We start from the raw sequence: 24,248 nt of genomic DNA, 5'->3' as shown, positions 1-24,248 counted from the left end.
TTCTCCGCGAGGATACATCATGTGGGTGAGGCAGATGAGGAAGAAGAATAGGAAAATCCTTGGAGGAAGCATTTTTTTTCGATGAAGGGAGATGAGAGCTAGTTAAGGTTAGAAAGTCGTGCTGATAACGTGTTATAAATAAGCAAAAGTTAGAGAGATAACCTTTGTTAAAGACATGAGCGAAACGGATACAAAATATCACACTGTGACTTTACTAGCTATAACATAAAAGGATGGCAGATAAAGAAAGATAGAGGGAGAGGTACTAATATTATTTCTTTAGTTCTTTCTTTCGCAGTGTGGATTTTGATAACACACGGAGTGCTCTATTTATAGAGCCACATCCGCGATATACAAATGAGGGAAATCATTGCTCATTTTGACAATATCACACCTCCACTATTAATTCACTATTCTAAAGTCTTCTCATCTTTTGCCAAATGCATGTGGGCATTCATCCCACTAATTTTACAATAACTTTAATTTTTTCACCTTTTTGAGATGGATGAGATTATAATGTGGGTGGAAATATAAGACGTGGGATGGATCTAGTAACACTCTTAATGAAATTTTCAAATAGCAAGTGTAACCCTGCATGTTTTACAAAATTAAAATCTTTGTCCTTATATTATTCTCTTTGGCAATTTTTTTTTTTAATGCATCGATATTTTTATACGAAGGAGATGGAGAGTTCGGCTAAGTCACACAGTGGGCAGCCTAACATATTCATAGCAACTTTATATAAAAGTTTACCAAACATTTGAACATTCTTTAACAAAAAAAAAGTTTACCTCAACAACTTTATTTTACCGTTGTTTATTCTTGCATAAATAAGTTTTTTTTTTAATTTTAAATACAACAATACCAAAGATGAATTTGAATTAATTTATTACTAATTTATTATGAGACTAAATGAATTGCTATCCCTCCCTTGATGTAAATAATATGGTATGTTCCGAGACAAAAAAAAGTACAGCCCATCATCTTCTGACTCACTACCACAATTGCCACATTTTTTTTCTTCCCTCTACATCTCATCATTTTCCACTATGCTCGTTGACGTGCACCCCTCTGTTCATCGCCGATCATTCTACGTCAATGGCTTCTTCTTCTTCTTTTTTTTTCCGAGTCGTCGTCTTCCTCCGGCCGTCGTAGTTGGAAATACGACGTTTTCCTCAACTTCAGAGGCGAAGACACTCGCAGGTCCTTCGTCTGCCATCTCTACAGAGCTCTGGACCAGAAAGCCATCCACACTTTCATCGACGCCGAAGAGCTCCGAAAAGGCAACCACCTCTCCGACCTACTCACAGCCATTCAAAACTCCAGGGTCTCGATCGTAGTTTTCTCTCCAAACTATGCTTCTTCCACCTGGTGCCTCAAAGAACTCGTCCAAATTCTGGAATGTATGGACTCGGACGGCCAGACTGTGGTGCCCGTCTTCTACGACGTCGATCCGTCTGACGTCCGCAAGCACAAGAGGAGTTTTGGGGAGGCGTTTGCGAGACACGAACTCGACTCCGCGGCTGAGATGGCGGAGGTGTGGAGATGGAAGTCAGCTCTTACAAGAGCCTGCGATATATCCGGCTGGGATTCGCGAAAATACGAGTAATTCTACTTTGTTCATAATCTAATTATAGTTTTGGTTCTTGTTTTCGAATTTCTTGTATGCCAATTTTACTTTCGATTCGCGAAATTACAAATAATTCTACTTTGTTCATAATCTAATAATAGTTTTGGTTCCTGTTTTCAGATTTCTTATATGCAAATTTTACTTTCGATTCGCGAAATTAGATGTAATTCTACTTTGTACATAACTAATTATAGTTTTAGCTCCGGTTTTCGTATTTCTTATTTGCAAATTTTACTTCCGATTCCCTAAATTACAATTAATTCTACTTTGTTCATAATCTAATTATAGTTTTGGATCCTGTTTCCGGATTTCTTGTATGCTCTTTGTTCATAGTCTAATTATAGTGTTGGTTCCTGTTTTCGGATTTCTTGTATGCAAATTTTACTTCCGATTCCCGAAATTCCAGTTAATTCTACTTTGTTCATAGTCTAATTATAGTTTTGTTTCCTGCTTTAAGATTTCTTTTGTGCAAATTGTACTTTCGATTTGTGAAATTACAAGTAATTCTAATTTGTTCATATTCTGATTAGTTTGGTTTCCTAATTTGGGATTTCTTGGATGCAAATACTTTGGATTCGTGAAATTATAAGTAATTTTACTTTGTTCATTCTTAACCTCTTAATTGGTGTTGGTATTACAATATTATTGTTTACTATCAAATGCAGTAAGACTTGCTTTGATTCTTTACAGACGAAATGCTGAACTTTTATTTATTTATTCTTAATTTCACAGGGATGATGCAAGGCTTATTGCAGAAATTGTACAAGATATCTTTGATAAATTGACCCATATGTCGTCAAGTGAAGGCGAGGGCTTGGTTGGAATGGATTCCCAGCTAGATGAAATGAATTTGCAATTATGCCTTGGCACGGAGGATGTTCGCTTTGTTGGAATATGGGGTATGGGTGGAATAGGCAAAACAACCATTGCCAAAGCTGTTTATGATAAAATTGCTTGTCAATTTGAAGCTTACTGCTTTCTTGAAAATGTCAAGGAAGGTTTCTCCAGGCATGGTGCAATACATATGCAGGAAGAGCTTTTATCCAGAATATTGAAGGAAAAGGTACGAAGTTTAGGAACTTTGGATAAAGGTTCCAAGATGATAAGGAAAGGACTAGCTAAGAAAAAAGTGTTCCTTGTTCTTGATGATGTGGACAATATAGACCAAATTGAAGGCTTACTAGGAAAGCAACGTTCATTTGGCTGCGGAAGTAGAATTATTATAACAACACGAGATGAGCAATTACTAAGACTAAGCAGAGTTGATGCAATATATAGGCCCAAGATTTTAAGTGACAATGAAGCTCGTGACCTCTTTATGCAATATGCCTTCAGAACAAACCAACCCACAAGTGACTACAATCATCTCACATGCCATGCTATAGAATATGCTAAAGGTTTGCCTTTAGCGCTCAAAGTCTTGGGAGGTTTTCTTGATAACAAAAGTGTACGCGAGTGGGAAGATGTGTTAGAGAAGATAAGGAAAATCCCACACATGGGAATTCAGGAAGTGCTTAGAACGAGTTTTTATGGGCTGGACGATTCAGAGAAGGACATTTTTTTGGACATTGCTTGTTTCTTTAAAGGAATGAAAAAAGATTGTGCAACAAATATCCTGGAAGGTTGTGGCTTCTATCCTCATAGTGGATTAAGAGTTCTAATTAATAGATCTCTCATAACAATCTCAGATTATGGCACACTCGAGATGCATGATTTACTAGAAGAAATGGGTTGGGAAATTGTCCGCCAAGAATCTATTAAAGAGCCCGGGAGACGCAGTAGGCTGTGGAGTTATGAAGATGTTCATCCCGTGTTCACTCAAAATACAGTAAGATATAATCATCAATACTGTCCTTTTCATATGCAACTAGTGTAGAAATATGTAATTATTTTATATACATAATCAAGGTTATGGGTATTTGCACTTACTTAAATTCCCCCATTCTCTATCCAGGCTACAGAAGCTATTGAGAGCATAGTCCTGGACTTGTCAAACAAATCAGAAGAAGTATACTTAAATGCTGAAGCTTTTGTTGGAATGACGAGGCTAAGACTGCTCCGTATCCAATATCATAACCCCTCTAGAGACCATGTTTTCATACAATACCCGAGTGGAGACTTTCCTTCTCATATACAATACCCGAGTGGAGACTTTCCTTCTCATAAACAACACCTGAGTGGAGACTTCAAGTCTCATAAACAACACCTGAGTGGAGACTTCAAGTATCTTTCTCATGAATTGAGGTATCTCGTTTGGCATGGCTGCCCCCTAAAGTCTTTGCCATCCAATTTTAACCCCAACAACCTAGTTGACCTTGACATGGAATGTAGTAACATCCAACAACTTTGGGAAGGAACCAAGGTAATCATCTTTTTCATATTTTTCTTTAAAATTGGCTAATTTCTCATTTGCTTTGTTATGTAATCCATGTTTTCCTGGATATTTGGACAGCATTTGAAAAGCTTGAAGTTCATCAATTTAAACCACTCTCATTACCTTGAAAGAACCCCCAACTTAACTGAGGCAAAAAATCTGGAGGCATTATACCTTGAAGATTGTAAGAGTTTATTTGAGGTTCATCCATCCATTTCATCTCTTCAAAATCTTCTTGTTTTGAGTCTAAGAGGGTGCAAAAAACTGAGGAAATTTCCAAGCAGCATTTATATGAGATCTCTCAAATCTCTTAATCTTTCTGGCTGCTCAAAATTTGAGAAGTTTCCAGAGACGTCAAACGTCATGAAGGAACTTTCAAAACTTCATTTAGATGGGACTGCAATTAAAGAACTGCCCTCGTCAATTAAAAATCTTACAGGGCTTGTTACTTTGAACTTAAACGATTGCATAGAGCTTCAAAGTCTTCCAAGCAGCATTTATATGAGATCTCTCAAATCTCTTAATCTTTCTGGCTGCTCAAAATTTGAGAAGTTTCCAGAGATCTTAGACGTCATGAAGGAACTTTCAGAACTTCATTTAGATGGGACTGCAATTAAAGAACTGCCCTCATCAATTAAAAATCTTACAGGGCTTGTTACTTTGAACTTAAAAGATTGCATAGAGCTTCAAAGTCTTCCAAGCAGCATTTATATGAGATCTCTCAAATCTCTTAATCTTTCTGGCTGCTCAAAATTTGACAAGTTTCCAGAGATCTCAGACGTCATGAAGGAACTTTCAGAACTTCATTTAGATGGGACTGCAATTAAAGAACTGCCCTCATCAATTAAAAATCTTACAGGGCTTGTTACTTTGAACTTAAAAGATTGCATAGAGCTTCAAAGTCTTCCAAGCAGCATCTGCCAACTTAAATCCCTAAAAGATGTTACTATTTATGGCTGTAAAAGTCTCAAGATGTTTCCAGAGATTTTAGAAGTTTCGAAGAATCTTTCGAAACTTTGTTTGGATGGCATTGCAATTAGAGATTTGCCCTTTTCAATTAAAAATCTTACAGGACTTCATACTTTCAACCTCAAAGGCTGCCTACAACTGAAATGTCTTCCAAGCAGCATCTGCCAACTCAAGTCCCTTAGATGGTTTTCTCTTTCTGGCTGCTCAAATATTGAGAAGTTTCCAGAGATTTTAGAAGTTATGGAAGAACTCCGGTCGCTTTGTTTGGATGAGACTGCAATTGAAGAACTGCCATCGTCGATAAATAATCTTACGGAGCTTCGTAGTTTGAGCCTTAAAGGCTGCTTGAAGCTTAAAAGTCTGCCATGCAGTATCTGTCAACTCAAGTCCCTGAAAGATTTTACTCTTTCTGGCTGCTCAAATCTTGAAAAGTTTCCAGAGATTTTAGAAGTTATGGAAGAACTCCGGTCGCTTTGTTTGGATGAGACTGCAATTGAAGAACTACCATCGTCGATAAATAATCTTACGGGGCTTCGTGGTTTAAGCCTTGAAGGCTGCTTGAAGCTTAAAAGTCTGCCATGCAGTATCTGTTTCAAGTCCTTGAAATATTTTACTCTTTCTGGCTGCTCAAATCTTGAGAAGTTTCCAGAGATTTTAGAAGTTATGGAAGAACTCCGGTCGCTTTGTTTGGATGAGACTGCTATTGAAGAACTGCCATCGTCAATAAATAATCTTACGGGGCTTCGTAGTTTGAGCCTTAAGGGCTGCTTGAAGCTTAAAAGTCTGCCATGCAGTATCTGTCAACTCATGTCCCTGAAAGATTTTACTCTTTCTGGCTGCTCAAATCTTGAGAAGTTTCCAGAGATTTTAGAAGTTATGGAAGAACTCCGGTCACTTTGTTTGGATGAGACTGCAATTGAAGAACTGCCATTGTCGATAAATAATCTTACAGGGCTTCATAGTTTGAGCCTTAAGGGCTGCTTGAAGCTTAAAAGTCTGCCATGCAGTATCTGTCAACTCAAGTCCCTGAAAGATTTTACTCTTTCTGGCTGCTCAAATCTTGAAAAGTTTCCAGAGATTTTAGAAGTTATGGAAGAACTCCAATCGCTTTGTTTGGATGAGACTACAATTAAAGAACTGCCATCGTCGATAAATAATCTTACAGGGCTTCGTAGTTTGAGCCTTGAAGGCTGCTTGAAGCTTATAAGTCTGCCATGCAGTATTTGTCATCTCAAGTCCCTTGGATGGTTTTCTCTTTCTGGCTCCAAAAATCTTGAGAAGTTCCCAGAGATTTTAGAAGTTATGGGAGAACTCAATTCGCTTTGTTTGGATAAGACTGCAATTGAAGAATTGCCATCGTCGATAAATAATCTTACGGGGCTTTGTAGTTTGAGCCTTGAAGGCTGCTTGAAGCTTAAAAGTCTGCCATGCAGTATCTGTCAACTCAAGTCACTTAGATGGTTTTCTCTTTCTGGCTCCAAAAATCTTGAGAAGTTTCCAGAGATTTTAGAAGTTATGGGAGAACTCAAATGGCTTTGTTTGGATGAGACTGCAATTGAAGAACTACCATCGTCGATAAATAATCTTACGGGGCTTCGTAGTTTGAGCCTTAAAGGCTGCTTGAAGCTTAAAAGTCTGCCATGCAGTATCTGTCAACTCAAGTCCCTGAAAGATTTTACTCTTTCTGGCTGCTCAAATCTTGAGAAGTTTCCAGAGATTTTAGAAGTTATGAAAGAACTCCAGTGGCTTTGTTTGGATGGGACTGCAATTGAAGAACTGCCATCGTCGATAAATAATCTTACAGGGCTTTGGAGTTTGAGCCTTGACGACTGCTTGAAGCTTAAAAGTCTACCATGCAGTATCGATCAACTCAAGTCCCTGATATATATTTTTCGTAGTGACTGCCCAAATCTTGAAACAGAGAACTTACCGAATTGAGGGTTTCAGTTGTAATGAATTCAATTCTCTATGTTGTCGGAGCCATTTGAAAACCCACATACTTTTTGAGTCAATATGCTCCCTCGGTTCAAAACTGAGAAAACATGGGCGGGGGCGGACAGAGAGAGATTATACGACGATGAGCGGGGGAGGACGAAACGTGAACGGAAACTTAAACGCGGTGTTTTATGCGAAGGCGTATCATCCGATTCAGGCAGGAAGCATAAACGGTACTGACACACTTCCGCACGACAATGCCGTCTACCGAGCCTTCCTCTGCTCCTCCGCCGGCCTCTGTAACCACACATTCTCTCTCTTCTCCTTCTTTTTTCCTTTTTGTCTAATCTCCCCACCCTTTGCTTCTACTTCTTTTCTTTCTTTTCTGACCTCGAACCATGAGCTTTTTACTTATACTTTGTCCCTGTAACTCTTTTGCTTTTGCAGATGACCCCCTGGGCGATCCCCAGCTCCTCGGCGACCCTCTTTGCACTCTCTTCGTCGGTCACCTTTCTCTTCTCACCACCGAACGCACTCTTCGCAAGGTTCATCTCTTTTTTTACTCTCTCTCTCTCTCTCTCTCACACACACACACACACACATTCTGTTTGGTTGCTCAGAAAATTGAGCAAAGAAAGAAATAGAGAGAAAGTTGTTCGACTGTGATCGGTAGAAACCCAATTCAGTGGAAATTCTTGGTCTAAAAACGAATTTTGAATTTGGGTTTTCAGGCTATGAGCAAGTATGGTCGGGTCAAAAACTTGTGCTTGGTCAGGCACATTGGTGAACTTCTTAATTTTGGTTTGAGTTCGAACTCCGTATAGAATGTCAAAATATTACAACTACAATGCTCTTGAATATTATGCATGTTGGTTTGCAGAGTTTTATGTGTGTGTGTGTGTTTTTTTGTTTTTTGACACAATACTATGAGAGTCCGTCTTTGGAATTTGATTGTTGCAATTTTTCCAGTAACTGGTGCCTCGCGTGGATATGCTTTTGTTAAATATGAAACCGAAAGGGAGATGCAGCGTGCGTATAAGGTGCTGCAACTTTTTAAGCACTCTCTGTAGTCTATACAATATGGAATCTCTTCTTATATTTTCATATATGTATATGCATATTTATGTGGCGGGGAATTCTAATTTGACACTCTGGTACTGTTGATGGATTTCGCTTCAAGCATAATAGTATTGGTGATTGTTCTCATATACACATCCTTCTCTCATGAAATTAAATTTATTGGCTGTGCTTGCTAGTATTGTGAAAAAAGACATGCATATCAATTTTATGTGGTTGGATAGCATATTTCGTAATGGTATGACGAGGCAAGCCAGAAGTTTAAGGAAAAGAAAATAGGGGACAATGTGAAAATATGATCTGCATATGTCATAACATGTCTATGATGAGCTTAGATTAGTTGCTTGTTTGCACGAAGCTCTCCATTCCTTGATTGATGATTCTAAAGTTATTATTGAATACAACAGACAGCAGTTGATAACCAGGCGTATTCTTCTACCTTCAGTTTGCATATGCCTATAGGGGTCAAGTTCATGTGATTTTATTGTTTTACCAGGAGGTGGTTTCTGTGGCAAGAAGGAATCTAGACAGCTTCGTTTTGGAGGACGAGAAAACCATTTCGAGCTCCCCTGTATGCATAACTTTCTTAATTACGTAATATATTTTGTAAACTTGCAGTGAACTAGATGTACCGACTCTTTACCTTTTATTTATCGTGGTAACCAGGCGTCCAATCCCGTATGACGAGCTGGAGAGACTTGGGATCCCACCTCCACCAGAAGGAAGATACATGTCACCCTATCAGGCATTTTTCTTCTTTTGGTCCCATTAGCCATTTATTTTCCTCCCTGATTTCAGCAGCCTATAGCTAGTAGCAGTTGCTCAAAGCAGTTTAGATCATTTAGCTTTCGAGCATTATGAGATCTCTCCTCATGGAACTTGTATCACAGAGTCTTTGTTTCTTGTTTGTGTTTGTAGGTCCCGTCCCCACCTAGAAGGAAAAGGAGCCCCATGGATAGTGAAGAAAGTACCCATAAAAGGTCCATGGACAGGGAAGCGAACATGTGCAAAAGTAGTCCTGTGGAGAACGAAGAAAGGTTTTACAAAAGATCTATTGACCCAGAGGACAGTTCCGTAAGGAGCTCAACTGAGACAGAAGAACACTATCACAATGGGAGCTCGGTTGACAGAGCAGAATGCTCTCACAGGAGCTCTAGGGATAGGGATGAGTGCTCTCACAGGAGGATCTCTAGGGATAGGGACGAGCATTCTCACAAAAGGAGCTCGAGGGATAGGGATGAGTGTGCTCACAAGCGGCACAAGTCCTGTCATCGTGAGAGGTCCACCAGCCGTGATCGCTATTAAGATTTTCAGCTGGAGTTAGGAAGGGGTTATGGAAAGATCGAGGAGAGCAGTCACTCATGATTTCGTAAGACCTGTCGGGAACTCGAAAGTCACAATATACTCATGAGTTAGTCGTAAACACAAGCAAAAAGAATGTCCAATTTGCTTGACTTTCTCCTTCACACTCAACTTCTTCCACCATCGTCGGTTGATGGTGTCAATATGTATCACGATTTGCTCATTCACATTTAGAAATGTAGGGATCATGCTATGTAGAACTGTGTGCATTCAAATTTAGAACAAGAGCTCATGCAATGTATGGAAATTCAAGTCGCCGATTATTTTGGAACACACACAAAAGTAGAAATTGGTATATACTTTTAACAATACAGAATTACCTTTAAGGCTTTAACATTGCACGAGCAGGGTAAATGTTTTCATCCATATTAATCGATTTGATCGGTTTGGTTTGAGGTCAAACAATTTAAATACCGAAATAAACCAATTTATGTTTTGTTTGGTTCGTTTTTCAAAATTTTGAAGGCGGGTTCAAAATGTCATGTGAACTTATATTTTTCAATGTCATATGGAATAAAATTTAAGCGATTTATGCCAATTTTTTAAATTTATTAATTTATTCTCACCCTAAATCGTTTCAACACCTCACTCCTCTTCTAATAAGTTGTCTTTGACAACAAAAATTCTAGGTTTTCTCAAAAAATACAAAAAAAAAAAAAAATGATTAATTTGATATACAATGATCTGAGAGTTTGCCGTTAAGAAAAAATGAATGACTTGCACTCACTTATCTGTATTTCAGAGTGTAAATTCAAAATATAGTCACTAAAAACCCTCTAATTTATGATACAGTAAAATAATATTCACTATATTAAAATGTTCGAAATAACTCTGTACACAATTTATGTGCAGGGAACATGACTTGAAAAACTTAACAAAATAAGGATAAGATAACTAATAAAAATTTCAAAAAATTAGTATGTAAACTTAAACAAAATATGGATGGGATGACGAATAATAATTTTAAAAAATTAGTATGACTACGCTTATAATTTAGCTCTTAAGACAAGAATTGAACAAACGTTTATAAATTCAATGACATTTCAAAAGTTTAAATGGCTCTTGACTACAGTGAAAATTCTACGATAGTGAAAATGTGTTGTATACTTACATAACAACGTAAGTTCAAAACCCATAAGTGACAATATTATACTTGAAAAATGATCATGCTGCTTCATCCCCGGACCTCTTATTCAGGTAACGGGTGTTCTTTTGTTTTCTTTTGTGTACGTTGTACTACTTGGTAAGAAATCGTTTGGAATTGATTTTGTAGCAAACACTTGTGAGGCTCACAAGTGCTTCTACCATCTTAGAAAATTTCTTGAAAGTCAAACACTTCTTGAAAAACAATAGAAGCAAGCACTTTTCAAATACGCTTATATGGTGCAAAAGCACTTTTGTTTAGAAGCACTTTTTAACTGTCAGAAGCACATTTAGCCACAAACATTTTGACAAACCCGAGGTTTTACATTACTAATCTTGTTCAAAAATGCACACAACCTCAAATTTTCTTTCAATTACATGACAACCTCAATCAAACCTTGCTGTCGATGGTCATCGGCACCGGCTCCTGTTTGTTCATTTTTGCAAATATGTTGCCGTAGAACTGCGTGTCCTTGTTGTACTCTCTCACTTTCTGCTTCAATACCTTGTACTCCAGTTTCACATCCCTGGAAATACATAACCGCAATCCCACACAAGTTAATCGACACACGAAACACAAAAACGACACAACTCATCAACGAACCATCTAAAACGAACAAAAACGACACGACTCATCTACGAACCTGTTGTCGGGGTCTATCTCAAGGGCCTTCTTGGTATCCAGCTCTGCTAAGTCCAAATCCACAAGTTGGATATACGCTTGCGCCCTTCTGTACAAAGCCTTCACATTCCGGCTGTCTAAATCCAAAACCTCCATATCAATGCTCTCACACATTAGAAGAGAAACAAACTACACTACCATCGCACTCGCGTGGAGATATGGGAAACCGGCGAGCCTTGTACCTTTGTGCAGAGCTTCTCTGCCTGCTTGTAGTCTTTGAGTTTCAGCTTGCACACAGCATCATTCAGATTGCAGGTTATTTTCAGCACCTTCGCCTGCTGCTTCTCCTCGTCACTGAAAGTGGAGTCATATTCGACAAACCTCACAGCCTGTCACTGAAAATTAGAGGTTTTTATGAGTTGCCATAAACGTCCAAGTAAAATCGGTGTCACTGAAGCAAGAGGCAAGACTGCTGGATATACCTTTTCATATCTCTTGGAGGCTCTTTCGTGTTTACCAGCCTTGAAGAGTGCATTCCTTTCTTCCTTCTTCTTCCCAGTGGTTTCGATTTTTTCTTGTGTGTTCGTGTCCCAAGACTCCTTGTCCTGCAACCAGTAAAGTAAGTTAGACCGGCTTAATTCACAACGGGGAACGGGGACTGCGTCGAGGGGAACATATCATACTTACCTTGACAAAGGAGACCAGCTCCACCTCACAATGGACCGTCGAATTTGCAGGAACAACAGCCAAATCTTGTGCTGATTTGGTCAACCCGAATGCATATTCTGGTTGAATGGTCACAAGAGCCACTTCACCGTTCTTCATGTTCTTCACAGCTCTATCGAGTCCCTCAATTACTTGCTCTGCAAACAATCAATACATCTCAAGTTTTCCTGTTTGGAATTTTAACTCAATAGTTTCAGAGAAATGACGTCGAAAGGACATGATTATCTTCATCTGTCTTGAAGATCGTGCCGTCAGGCAACTTCCCAACAAGTTTCACTGCCAGACCAAAACAAATACAGAATTTAAGATCCGCGAACATTCGGGTGCTCATATCCCTCTCCCTCCTTCGATGTCTTTTTCAGGACCTTATCTTTGGTAACATCAGAAACCGTCTTCCACGATAGCAACTGGAGTGCTATCTCAAGGGTCGCATTTGGCGGCACTGCGCCTTCATCCCCTATAGCTGGCCTGCCCACCTCGCCAAATCCATCTACAAAATTATAGCCGTTAAGTTTTCATCTAGTGAATAAATTTGAATACTCTCAATAAATAAGTAATCAACAAGTAAGCATATGGGCACAGGACTCACATTGTGGCTTTACAGTCAAAAGGACCTTTTCCGCCTTTTTTCATTGTTTTCACAGCTTTTGCCAAGGCGGGGCAGAAATAGCCTGCAATCAAAGAGGTTTCACACTCAGATTATTTGGAAAAAAACGATTCTTTGTGTCGCAAGTAAACATATGAGATACGGCAATGAAACTAACCATCCTGGACAGTAAACTCGACCCCATCGGATTTCGAAACAAGAGTCCCATCTTCAAGCCGAGCCACGTACTTAACTGAGATGCCAACAAAGCAATGTGTAAGAAACCAATGAGATAAGGCTGCCTACAACTTAAAAGTCTTCCAAGTAGCGTCTCCCAACTCAAGTCCCTTAGATGTGTTACTCTCTCGCTGCAAAAATCTTGAGAAGTTTCCAGAAATTTCAGTAGCTATGAAGTAGCTTTCAGAGCTTTATATGGATGAGACTGCAATTGAAGAATTGCCAACGTCGATAAAACATCTTCCGGGGCTCGAAACTTTGAGCCTAAAAGGATGCTCGAAGCTTAAAATACTGCCATGCAGTATCTGTCAACTTAAGTCCCTGAGATATTTTACCCTTTCTGGCTGCTCAAATCTTGAGAAGTTTCCAGAGATTTTAGCAGTTATGGAAGAGCTCTGGTGCCTTTATTTAGATGGGACCGCAATTATGGAACTACCCTCGTCAATTGAAAATCTTACCGGGCTGGATACTTTGAAGATAAATGGTTGTCTTGGCCTTCAAGGCCTTCCAAGCAGCATCTGCCAACTCAAGTCTCTTAGAGATGTTTCTCTTTCTGGCTGCTCAAGTTTTGAGAAGTTTCCTGAGATTTCAAAAGTTACAGAAGGGTTCACTTACCTTTATTTAGATAAGACAGCACTTAAAGAACTTCTCTCATCAATTATAAATCTTTCCGGGGTCGAATCTTTGAACCTAGAAGGTTGCCGAGGCCTTAAAAGTCTTCCATGCAGCATCTGGGAACTCAAGTGCCTTAGAGATGTCAATCTTTCTCGTTGCTCAAAATTTCATAAGTTTCCAGAGATTTCAATGGTTGTGAAGGGGTTATCGAGTCTTCGTTTGGATGAGACTGCAATTGAAGAATTGCCTTCGTCGATAAAACATCTTACTGGGCTGAGTACTTTGAATCTCAGAGGTTGCCGAGGGCTTAAAGTTCTTCCAAGCAGCATATTTCAACTCAAGTCCCTCAGAGATGTTACTCTTTCTGGCTGTTCAAATTTTGAGAAGTTTCCAGAGATATCAGAAGCTACGAAGGTGCTTACGTACCGTTCTTTAGATAGGACTGCAATAAGAGAACTGGCGTCATCAATTGAAAATCTTAAGGGTCTTGTTTCTTTGAATCTTAAGGACTGCAGAGAACTTAAGAGTCTTCCAAGCAGCATATGTCAACTCAAGTCCCTCAAATATGGCACTCTTTCTGGTTGTCCAAAGCTTGAGGTGCTTCCAAGTATTTTAGAGTATATTCAACGATTATGGAATGCTTGATTTAGGTGGAACATTTAACAAAGTTGTTTCTGGATCTGTCACAGCTCTGATAAACCTTGGTTTCTTGAATTTCAAAGAAGTTTGGATTTTTCCAAGCATTACTGGTAGGAAATCTTTGTAATCTTTGATTTTATTTGCTGCTCAAATATTGGGAAGTTTCCAAGTATTCAGAAGTTATGAAGGAGAGCAATCAGTGCTCCACCAAATATGTGACTGCAACTAAGTTTGGTCAGTTGGTTGTTGCTTCAGATCTGATTTTCTATCAACCTGTTGATGGAGTTGTGGTTGATGGAGTTAATGTGTTGTTGATACCTTTGGGGCTGGATTGTCTATTTCTGGGAAAGTTTGGCTGTAGCTGCTTATGGGGCTATGGAGATGGGTTGTTGTAGTCCTGCTTGGTTAGGAATGGAAGACATGGCTCTAGTAGCTTACGAATTGCTCACTTGGATACCCACAGTTGGTACTCGCACCATGGGAAGTGGCCGAACCGTTGGGGTTTCACTTTATGCTTTAAAAAACTCTAGAGCAATTGCAACTCCAGCATTTCTTGGGAGGAGGGTTGGGTTTGGCCATCTCCTGTTGAGGCATTTTCATTCAGAGGACCCAATTTCCAAGCCCTGAATTTCTCAAGCCTGATGTGGCGGGCACCAGGGATGAACATTTTTCCTTGGACTGGAGAGTTAGGTGCATCAAGTTTTCCAACAGACCACCGTTGAGTGAAGTTCAATATATTGTCTGGTACCTCAGTATCATGCCCTCGTGTGTGTGTCATCGCTGCTTTCCTCAAGGCTAACCACACCTCGAACAGTAAAACAGCAATAAATCTGTCTTGATGACAGCTTATTTTCTTGACAACACACGAAAGCCTCTACAAGATGTCAGCAGCTGAAGTTTCAACTCCAGATGATCGTGGCAGTGAAAACATAAATACAATGCGAGCTCTCTACTCAAACAGGAGTTGCCAGCACTCTCTATAGCTAGTCCAGGGGACATTAACTTCCTGGCTTATTTCAGATGTGTGCCCAGAGGAATACAAATGGTTTCCTTTTATCCTTCGCAGAACAGTTAGTAATGTTCGCCGTACAATTTCAACTTACAATGCCATGGTTTCTCCATTCAAGTCATGTTAAAGTTGAGCATCGGACCCTGATTTTCACCAGAGCTAATCAATAGTCATCTTATAAAATCCCATTCAGTACGAGGTCTTGGCAAACAATTCCCGAGTTTGGAGGCTTGGTATGGAATGATGGAGAGTGCACAGGTGAGATGCCCTGGCTGCCACGATGAATCATGCACTGTATTTTATTTGTTGTATTTTACTTGAATGAATCTAAATGGGTTTTATTACTCATTTATGTTTTGTTCAGTGGTTAGTTAACCCTCCTCTACTTGCCATGATCTTCTAATCATCACTGCCTCATGTGCTTTATAAAAAAGAATGGGTGATCCCAAGTTAACAAGGCTCCCTGCTTTGCGAGAGTTGGGGGAAGAACGTCTATTGTACACAGCCTTGCTTAGCCAAGAAGCTGTTTCCACGTCTCATGTGCTGTATAATGCATTTGAAATTCCGGAATTTCCCATTGCCTAGTTTCTTTCACGATGCTTTATATACAAAATTTAAATGGAGGAAATGAGAATTTTTAAGCTCAATACCATGATCAATGGATTGTGTTATGTTTTTTTATCATGGGGTGAATGACTATTTCATTTCATCATCACACTAACTAGTTCTATCTTTATATGTACAAGCAGGTAGGAGAAGGAACTACGGAGGAAGCAAAGAAGAGTAATGTCGCCGGAAAGCTTGAGAAGCATCAGCAAGTTTGCACGCTAAACTCCCAGATTGAAGGACAGTTTGGGGGTGAGTGATTTTTGGCTTTGCATATATCTTCCCGTCGATGCGAATGTGGCAGGGCAGAGCTGATGGCTGAGTTAATAACTCGTTTTAATACATTCGATTGTATTTGTTTTCTGCATCATCTTATTTTGTTTCGTAAACTAATCTGTCAGGCACATCTTGGAAGGTAAGGAGCCTGAGTTTTACATGACCAAGCTCTAGAGGAAGAAGCGAGAGGGTGTTGGCGTTGATGCATAAACAGTTTGTTGACGCTGATATAAGAGCCACCACCTTACATTGATGACAGACTAATTCCGTTTGTTATACAGTCTCGGAACTACACAACATCGTACTTTCGATAACGAAATACATTCATAGGAGTTCAAACCCGGATTGAGGGTTTCAGTTGTGATGAATTCGATTCCAAATGTTGTTAGAATCATTTGAAAACCCACATACTTTTTTCAGTCAATATGCTCCCTCGGTTCAAAACCGAGAAAACATGGGCTGAGCATCATATTTTTTTGGCCCGTTTGAGTCAATGCGTTGCAAATAAAAATGTGGGCCGGAAACAAAATGGGCCCAGAAAATACCTCTATAAAGCCCACCTGTTCTGTCCATGAATTTGCATTGCTTCTGAAGACAGAGAGAGATTATGCGACGATGAGTGGGGGCGGACGAAACGTGAACGGAAACTTAAACGCGGTGTTCTACTCGGAGGCGTATCATCCGATTCAGGCGGGAAGCATAGACGGCACCGACACTCTCCCTCACGACAACGCCGTCTACCGAGCCTTCCTCTGCTCCTCCGCTGGCCTCTGTAACCACACACTCTCTCTCTTCTCCTCTTTTTTTCCTTTTTTCTCTTATATCCCTACCCTTCGCTTCTTCTTATTTATACTTTGGCCCTGTAACTCTTTTTCTTTTGCAGATGACCCCCTGGGCGACCCCAAGCTCCTCGGCGATCCTTATTGCACTCTCTTCGTTGGTCACCTTTCTCATCTCACTACCGAACGCACTCTTCGCAAGGTTCATCTCTCTCGCTCTCTCTCACTTTCTGTTTGGTTGCCCAGAAAATTGAGAAAAGAAAGAAATAGGAAGAAAGTTGTTCAACTGTGATCGGTAGAAACCCAATTAAGTGGAAGTTCTTGGTCTAAAAACGAATTTTGAACTTGGTTTTTCAGGCTATGAGCAAGTACGGTCGGGTCAAAAGCTTGCGCTTGGTCAGGCACATTGGTGAGCTTCTTAATTTTGCTTTGAATTCGAGCTCCGTACAAAATTTCACAACATTACAACTACAATGCTCTTGAATAGTAATATAGTCTGCATACTGGCTTGCAGAATTTTATGTTTCTATTTTGACACTGTAATGCTATGAGAGTCCATCTTTGTAATTTGATTGGTGCAATTTTTCCAGTAACTGGTGCTTCGCGCGGATATGCTTTTGTTGAATATGAAAGCGAAGGGGAGATGCAGCGTGCATATAAGGTGCTCCAACTTTTTAGCCACTCTCTCTAGTCTATACGATATGGAATCTCTTCATTTATTTTCATATATGTATTGCATGTCTGTGTGGCGGGGAATTCTAATTTTACATTCTTGTACTGTTGATGGATTTCGCTTCAAGCATGATGGTATTGGTGTTTGTTCTCATAGACACGTCCTTCTCTCACAAAATTAAATTGATTTGGCTGTGCTTGCTAGTTTTGTGAGAAAAGACATGTGCATATCAATTGTAGGTGGTTGGATACTATATTTCATAATGGTATGCTTAATGTCTTAAATGTGGATAGACGAGGCAAGCCAAGGAAAAGAAAATTGGGGACAATGTGAAAATATGATCTGCATAAGTCGTAACATGTCTATGATGAGCTTAGATTAGTTGCTTGTTTTCAGGAAGCTCACCATTCCTTGATTGATGATTCTAAAGTTATTGTTGATTACAACAGACAGCAGTTGATGCCAGGGTGGATTCCAAGAAGATTAGGTCAGTTTTTCGTATTTTTCTACCTTCAGTTTGCATATGCCTATAGGGGTCAAGTTCATGTGATTTTATTGTTTTACCAGGAGGTGGTTTCTGTGGTAAGAAGGAATCTGGACAGCTTCGTTTTGGAGGACGAGAAAAACCATTTCGAGCTCCCCTGTATGCATAACTTTCTAAATTATGTAATATATTTCATAAACTTGCAGTGAATTAGATGTACCGACTCTTCACCTTTTATTTATCTTGGTAACCAGGCGTCCAATCCCATATGACGAGCTGGAGAGACTTGGGATCCCACCTCCACCAGAAGGAAGATACATGTCACCCTATCAGGTATTTTTCTTCTTTTGGTCCCATTAGCCATGTATTTTCCTCCCTGATTTCTGCAGCCTATAGCTAGTAGCGGTTGCTCAAAGCAGTTTAGATCATTTAGCTTTTGAGCATTATCAGATCTCTCCTCATGGAACTTCTATCACAGAGTCTTTGTTTCTCGTTTGTGTTTGTAGGTCCCGTCCCCACCTAGAAGGAAAAGGAGCTCCATGGATAGAGAAGAAAGTACCCATAAAAGGTCCATGGACAGGGAAGCGAACATGTGCAAAAGTAGTCCTGTGGAGAAGGAAGAAAGGTTTTACAAAAGATCTATTGACCCAGAGGACAGTTCTGTAAGGAGCTCAACTGAGACAGAAGAACACTATCACAACAGGAGCTCGGTTGACAGAGCAGAACGCTCTCACAGGAGCTCTAGGGATAGGGATGAGCGCTCTCACAGGAGGATCTCTAGGGATAGGGATGAGCATTCTCACAAAAGGTGCTCGAGGGATAGGGATGAGCGTGCTCACAAGCGGCACAAGTCCCGTCACCGTGAGAGGTCCACCAGCCGTGATCGCTATTAAGATTTTCAGCTGGAGGCAGGAAGGGGTTATGGAAAGACCAAGGAGAGCAGTCACTCATGATTTCGTAAGAACCGTCGGGAACGCGAAAGTCACAATATACTCATGAGCTAGTCGTAAACACAAGCAAAAAGAATGTCCAATTTGCTTGACTTTCTCCTTCACAAATTCCCTCACAACTTCTTCCACCATCGTCGGTTGATGGTGTCAATATGTATCACGTTTTGCTTATTCACATTTAGAAATGTAGGGATCATGCTATGTAGAACTGTGTGCATTCAAATGCAGAACAAGAGCTCATGGAATGTATGGAAATTCAAGTCGCCGATTATTTTGAAACACACACAAAAGTAGAAATTGGTATATACTTTTAACGATACAGAATTACCTAACGAGCAGCAACTTAGTAGTGTCTAGTGGTATTAGTAGTTTACGGTCCAATGGCTTTCCTCTATTTATAAGTGAGGTTTTAGGTTCGTTTTTCGTCAAAGGTGAATTTGAACCACGTAATTGCTAGCTCATTGTCCCCCTTTCTTAGGGTAGATAATATTGTTTGTTTAAAAAAAAAAACAAACAAACAAACATTTCACAAGCAGGGTAAATGTTTTCATCCATATGAATCGATTTGATCGGTTTGGTTTGAAGAATGTCAACAATTTAAATACCGAAATAAACCAATTTATGTTCTGTTTGGTTCGTTTTTCATATTTTTGAAGGGGGAGAGTTTTTCAAATTGTCATGTGAACTTACATTTTTCAATGTCATATGTAATAAATTTACGCGATTTATGCTAATTTTTTAAAATCATTAATTTGTTCTCAACCTACCTAGGTTTAATTTTCCATCTAAAATAAATTACATATGACGTGTTCAAAATTATTTTGATCGTTTTAACACCTCACTCCCTTTCTAAGTTGTCTTCGACAATAAAAATTCTAGGTTTTCTCAAAAAATATAAAAAATAAAAACTAAAAGATTGATTGATCTGGTATACAATTTGAGAGTTTGCCATTCATAAAAACCAATCAACTTGCGCTCACTTCTCTCTATTCCAAAATGTAGATTCAAAATATGATCGCTAAAAACCCTCCAATTTATGATAATAAAATAAAATTCTCTATATTAAAATGTTCGAAATAACTCTATACACAAATTGTGTGTGAAGCATATGATTTGTTCTAGATAAAAAACTTAATAAAATACGAATGGGATGATTAACAATGATTTCAAAACAATAGGTATGACAGAACGCTTGTAATTTAGTTTATGAGACGAATTAAAGAGATGTTCATAAATTCGATAACGTTAATTTTTCAAGCATACCGCTTGAAAAATGATACGCTGCATCATAATATATTGTACTACTTGGTAAGGTAGCGTTTGGAATTGATTTTGTAGCAACCACTTGAGGCTCACGAGTGCTTCTGCCGTCTTTAGAAAATTTCTTGAAAGTCGAACACACCTTGAAAAACAATAGAAGCAAACACTTTTCAAATACGCTTATATTGTGCAAAAGCACTTTTATTCACAAGCACTTTCAACTGTCAGAAGCACATTTAGCCACAAACATTTTGACAAATCCGAAGCTTTTTACATTACTAATGTTGTTCAAAAAAGCACACAACCTCAAATTTTGTTTCAATTACATGACAACCTCTATCAAGCCTTGCTGTCGATGGTCATCGGCACCGGCTCCTGCTTGTTCATTTTCGCAAATATGTTGCCGTAGAACTGCGCGTCCGTCTTGTTGTACTCTCTCACTTTCTGCTTCAATACCTTGTACTCCAGTTTCACATCCCTGAAAACACACAACCACACTCCCGTAAACACGTTAATCGACACACAAATGCTACAAAAGCTCGTCCAAAACGAACAAAAACGACACAACTCATCAACAAACCTGTTGTCGGGGTCTATCTCAAGGGCCTTCTTGATATCCAGCTCTGCTAAGTCCAAATCGACAAGTTGGATATACGCTTGCGCCCTTCTGTACAGAGCCTTCACATTCCGACTGTCTAAATCCAAAACCTGCATATCAGTGCTCTCACACATTAGAAGAGAAACAAACTACACTACCCTTGCACTCGCATGGAGATCTGGGAAACCGGCGAGCCTTGTACCTTTGTGCAGAGCTTCTCAGCCTGCTTGTAGTCTTTGAGTTTCAGCTTGCACGCAGCATCATTCAGATTGCAGGTTATTTTCAGCGCCTTCACCTGCTGCTTCTCCTCGTCGCTGAAAGTGGAGTCATATTCGATTAACCTCACAGCCTGTCACCGAAAATTAGAGGTTTTTATGAGTTGCTACAAACGTCCAAGTAAAATCGGTGTCACAGGAGCAAGAGGCAAGACTGCTGGATATACCTTTTCGTATCTCTTGGAGGCCCGTTCGTATTTACCAGCCTTGAAGAGTACATTCCCTTCTTCCTTCTTCTTCCCAGCGGTATCGATTTTTTCTTGTGTGTTCATGTCCCAAGACTCCTTGTCCTGCAACCGGTAAAGTAAGTTAGTCCAGCTTAATTCACAACAGGGAACGGGGACTGCGTCGAGGGGGACATATCATACTTACCTTGACAAAGGAGACCAGCTCCACCTCATAATGCACCGTCGAATTTGCAGGAACAACAGCCAAATCTTGTGCTGATTCGGTTGACCCGAATGCATATTCTGGTTGAATGGTCACAAGAGCCACTTCACCTTTCTTCATGTTCTTCACAGCTCTATCGAGTCCCTCAATTACTTGCTCTGCGAACAATCAATACATCTCAAGTTTTCCTGTTTTGGAATTTTAACTCAATAGTTTCAGAGAAACAATGTCGAAGGGACATGATTACCTTCATCCGTCTTGAACTCGAATGGCTCGTCATCATGGCCCTTCTCTGTGAAGATCGTGCCGTCAGGCAACTTCCCAACAAGCTTCACTGCCAGACCAAAACAAATACAGAACTTAAGATCCACGAACATTAAGAATGTAATTACCCACGAAATTTTATGCATCACTCGTATTACCTTTAACTACCGCCCCATCATTCGGGCGCTCATATCCCTCTCCCTCCTTCAATGTCTTTTTCAGGACCTTCTTATCTTTGGTAACATCAGAAACCGTCTTCCACGATACCAACTCGAGTGCTATCTCAAGGGTCGCATTTGGCGGCACTGCGCCTTCATCCCCTGTAGCTGGCCTACCCGCCTCGCCAAATCCATCTACAAAATTATGGCCGTTAAGTTTGCATCTTGTGAATAAATTTGAATACTCTCAATAAAATAAGCAATCAACAAGTAATCATATGGGCACAGGACTCACATTGTGGCTTTACAGTCAAAAGGACCTTTTCGCCTTTCTTCATTGTTTTCACAGCTTTTGCCAAGGCGGGGCAGAAATAGCCTGCAATCAAAGAGAATTCACACTCAGATTATTCCAAAAAAACCAATTCTTTGCGTCACAAGTAAATATATGAGATAAGGCAATGAAACAAACCATCCTGGACAGTAAACTCGACCCCATCGGATTTCGAAACAAGAGTCCCATCTTCAAGCCGAGCCTCGTACTTAACTGAGATGCCAACAAAAAATTGTGTAAGAAACCAATGAGTTTCAATGCCATTCATCAATTTTTAGTCATCGGATAGACAACGTACCAAACACTTCGTCAAGATCTTTCGGATTCTCCCATTTCTCTCCTTCGATGATAATTTTCTTCATAACTCCGCCGTCCTTGAGAATATCCTTCACACTCGTCCAGGAAAGCAACTCCACATCGAACTGAAGTGTGGCATTCGGAGGAATCGTTGGAGGGGATCCAGACTCGCCGTAAGCCAACTCAGGCGGTATGGTGAAAACCGCATTTTCGCCCTTCTTCATGGTTTTGATTCCTTCATCCCATCCCTTAATCACTTGTCCTGAAATTAACCAATTGAATCATAACCCAAAATACGGCTAGGAAAATTTAACAAAATGTTATCCTCTCGAATCAAGAATTGCTCCATTGGGACCGAAAGGTCACGAATTCGAATCATAAAAACAGCCTCATTTCAAAGCAAGAGTAAGGCTGCGATAAATGTTCCCCACCCCTCACAAAGTGAGAGCCTTGTTGGCTTATGGTCGCCCTTTACATATATAAACACAATTGAAAACAATGATAAAGTGGAAATGAATCAATCACCTTGTCCGAGATTGAACTTGAAAGGGGTCCCACGGTCACGGCTCGAATCGAATTTCGTTCCGTCCAGCAGAGTCCCAGTGTAATGCACTGCAAAATTATCACCAGCCAATTAGTACCAACGCTCACCATCAAACAACACACATATATGTATATGTATGTATGCGTGTGTGTGTATAAGTATATTATATATATAATTATACCTTCAACTTCGTCGCCGGAGCCGGGAGTGTCCCAGCCTTCACCCTCTTTAAGGAGCTTCTTCTTGAGGCCATTCTTCCCGATCTCCTTCTCATCACCAACCTTGAGAGTTGGGCTAGTTGCGTCGTCCTCGGCGTCGGGAAGGTCCAAGTCACCGGGGTCGTTGAGGCTGTTGGTGGCAGCTGAGAAATCAAAGTCGTCTTCCATGGCAACTTCCTGACCCGATTGCAATGGGCGTTTAATGTTATGAAAAAGCAAGCGCGAAACAGAACAGTGAATGCATAGGCTTTTTCGAATTGCGGAGAAACAGAGAGCTTGCCAATGGAATTTATAGAGAGAGAGGCAGAGGGGAGAGAAAAAGAGAGGAGAGTCTAGAGAGTTCTGAAACGTGACATGGTCAGGATGGTTCCAGAATTATCTCCATTTTTGACGAACTTTGTTATAAGATACAGTCTTGCAATAAAAAAAATAATTATTCCATTAAAAATAAATAAAATATATAAATTAGTTTGGCCTCCATCACAGGAATTTTTTTTTTCTAAGGATTTTAAGAATATAGTGATAAGCACCGTCCATCCGATAAGAATCCTTTTCCGTTTAGGGCCAGTTCATAATTTGAATTGTAATATAATTGAATGATCATCTCAACGAAGTTTAACTAAAATTGAAAGACGTTTAATTATTTAACGAGAATTTATTATATATAATTAAAATTTAATCTCTAATTTCATAAATATTAGGTTTCATAAAGATTATCAATTATGGCAACAAATAAAAAAAATAATTATTCCATTAAAAATAAATAAAATATATAAATTAGTTTGGCCTCCATCGCATGATTTTTTTTTTTCTGAGGATTTTAAGAATATAGTGATCAGGACCGTACATCCGATGAGAATCCTTTTCTGTTTAGGGCCGGTTCATAATTTGAATCGTAATAGAATTAAATGATCATCTCAACAAAATTTAACTAAAATTGAAAGACGTTTAATTATTTAACAAGAATTTATTATATATAATTAAAATTTAATCTCTAATTTCATAAATATTAGGTTTCATAAAGATTATCAATTATGGCAACAAATAAAAAACATAATTATTCCATTAAAAATAAATAAAATATATAAATTAGTTTGGCCTCGGGATTACTTTTCTAAGGATTTTAGGAATATAGTGATCAGGACCGTCCATCCGATGAGAATCCTTTTTCGTTTAAGGCCGGTTCATAATTTGAATCGTAATAGAATTGAATGATCATCT

General features: G+C 39.4%; 4 protein-coding genes and 2 pseudogenes across 4 annotated transcripts; 4 read left to right on the top strand and 2 right to left on the bottom strand.

Annotated features, from left to right (window-relative positions):
• The first annotated feature begins 1,007 nt into the window (after positions 1-1,007).
• Positions 1,008-6,911, top strand: LOC137723717 (disease resistance protein RPV1-like). Its single transcript, XM_068462911.1, has 4 exons — positions 1,008-1,605; positions 2,363-3,458; positions 3,585-3,992; positions 4,083-6,911. Exons 1-4 carry the CDS (start codon positions 1,406-1,408, stop codon positions 6,909-6,911), a joined length of 4,533 nt encoding a protein of 1,510 aa, XP_068319012.1. The 5' UTR covers positions 1,008-1,405.
• Positions 6,912-7,018: 107 nt separating this feature from the next.
• On the top strand, positions 7,019-9,617 carry LOC137723719 (U11/U12 small nuclear ribonucleoprotein 35 kDa protein-like; annotated as a pseudogene).
• Positions 9,618-10,795: 1,178 nt separating this feature from the next.
• Positions 10,796-12,901, bottom strand: LOC137723199 (70 kDa peptidyl-prolyl isomerase-like; annotated as a pseudogene).
• Positions 12,902-13,045: 144 nt separating this feature from the next.
• LOC137723198 (disease resistance protein RPV1-like) lies at positions 13,046-14,310 on the top strand. Its single transcript, XM_068462369.1, has 2 exons — positions 13,046-13,883; positions 14,078-14,310. Exons 1-2 carry the CDS (start codon positions 13,046-13,048, stop codon positions 14,308-14,310), a joined length of 1,071 nt encoding a protein of 356 aa, XP_068318470.1.
• A 2,095-nt stretch (positions 14,311-16,405) lies between these two features.
• LOC137723718 (U11/U12 small nuclear ribonucleoprotein 35 kDa protein-like) lies at positions 16,406-18,963 on the top strand. The gene is made up of 8 exons (XM_068462912.1): positions 16,406-16,578; positions 16,690-16,787; positions 16,943-16,994; positions 17,176-17,246; positions 17,655-17,745; positions 17,826-17,901; positions 17,997-18,075; positions 18,249-18,963. The coding sequence occupies exons 1-8, from the start codon at positions 16,422-16,424 to the stop codon at positions 18,633-18,635; spliced, it is 1,011 nt and encodes a 336-aa protein (XP_068319013.1). The 5' UTR covers positions 16,406-16,421; the 3' UTR covers positions 18,636-18,963.
• A 1,157-nt stretch (positions 18,964-20,120) lies between these two features.
• On the bottom strand, positions 20,121-23,421 carry LOC137723110 (70 kDa peptidyl-prolyl isomerase-like). Its single transcript, XM_068462273.1, has 12 exons — positions 22,991-23,421; positions 22,791-22,877; positions 22,267-22,527; positions 22,107-22,181; positions 21,933-22,013; positions 21,638-21,832; positions 21,463-21,549; positions 21,198-21,373; positions 20,993-21,115; positions 20,753-20,899; positions 20,533-20,660; positions 20,121-20,430 (listed from the first exon to the last, which is right to left on the bottom strand). The coding sequence occupies exons 1-12, from the start codon at positions 23,193-23,195 to the stop codon at positions 20,292-20,294; spliced, it is 1,704 nt and encodes a 567-aa protein (XP_068318374.1). The 5' UTR covers positions 23,196-23,421; the 3' UTR covers positions 20,121-20,291.
• Between the last annotated feature and the right edge of the window lie 827 nt (positions 23,422-24,248).

Source organism: Pyrus communis, chromosome 17, assembly GCF_963583255.1.
Source record: "Pyrus communis chromosome 17, drPyrComm1.1, whole genome shotgun sequence".
Taxonomy (NCBI): Eukaryota; Viridiplantae; Streptophyta; class Magnoliopsida; order Rosales; family Rosaceae; genus Pyrus; species Pyrus communis.
This window is presented reverse-complemented; position numbering and strand designations above follow the sequence as displayed.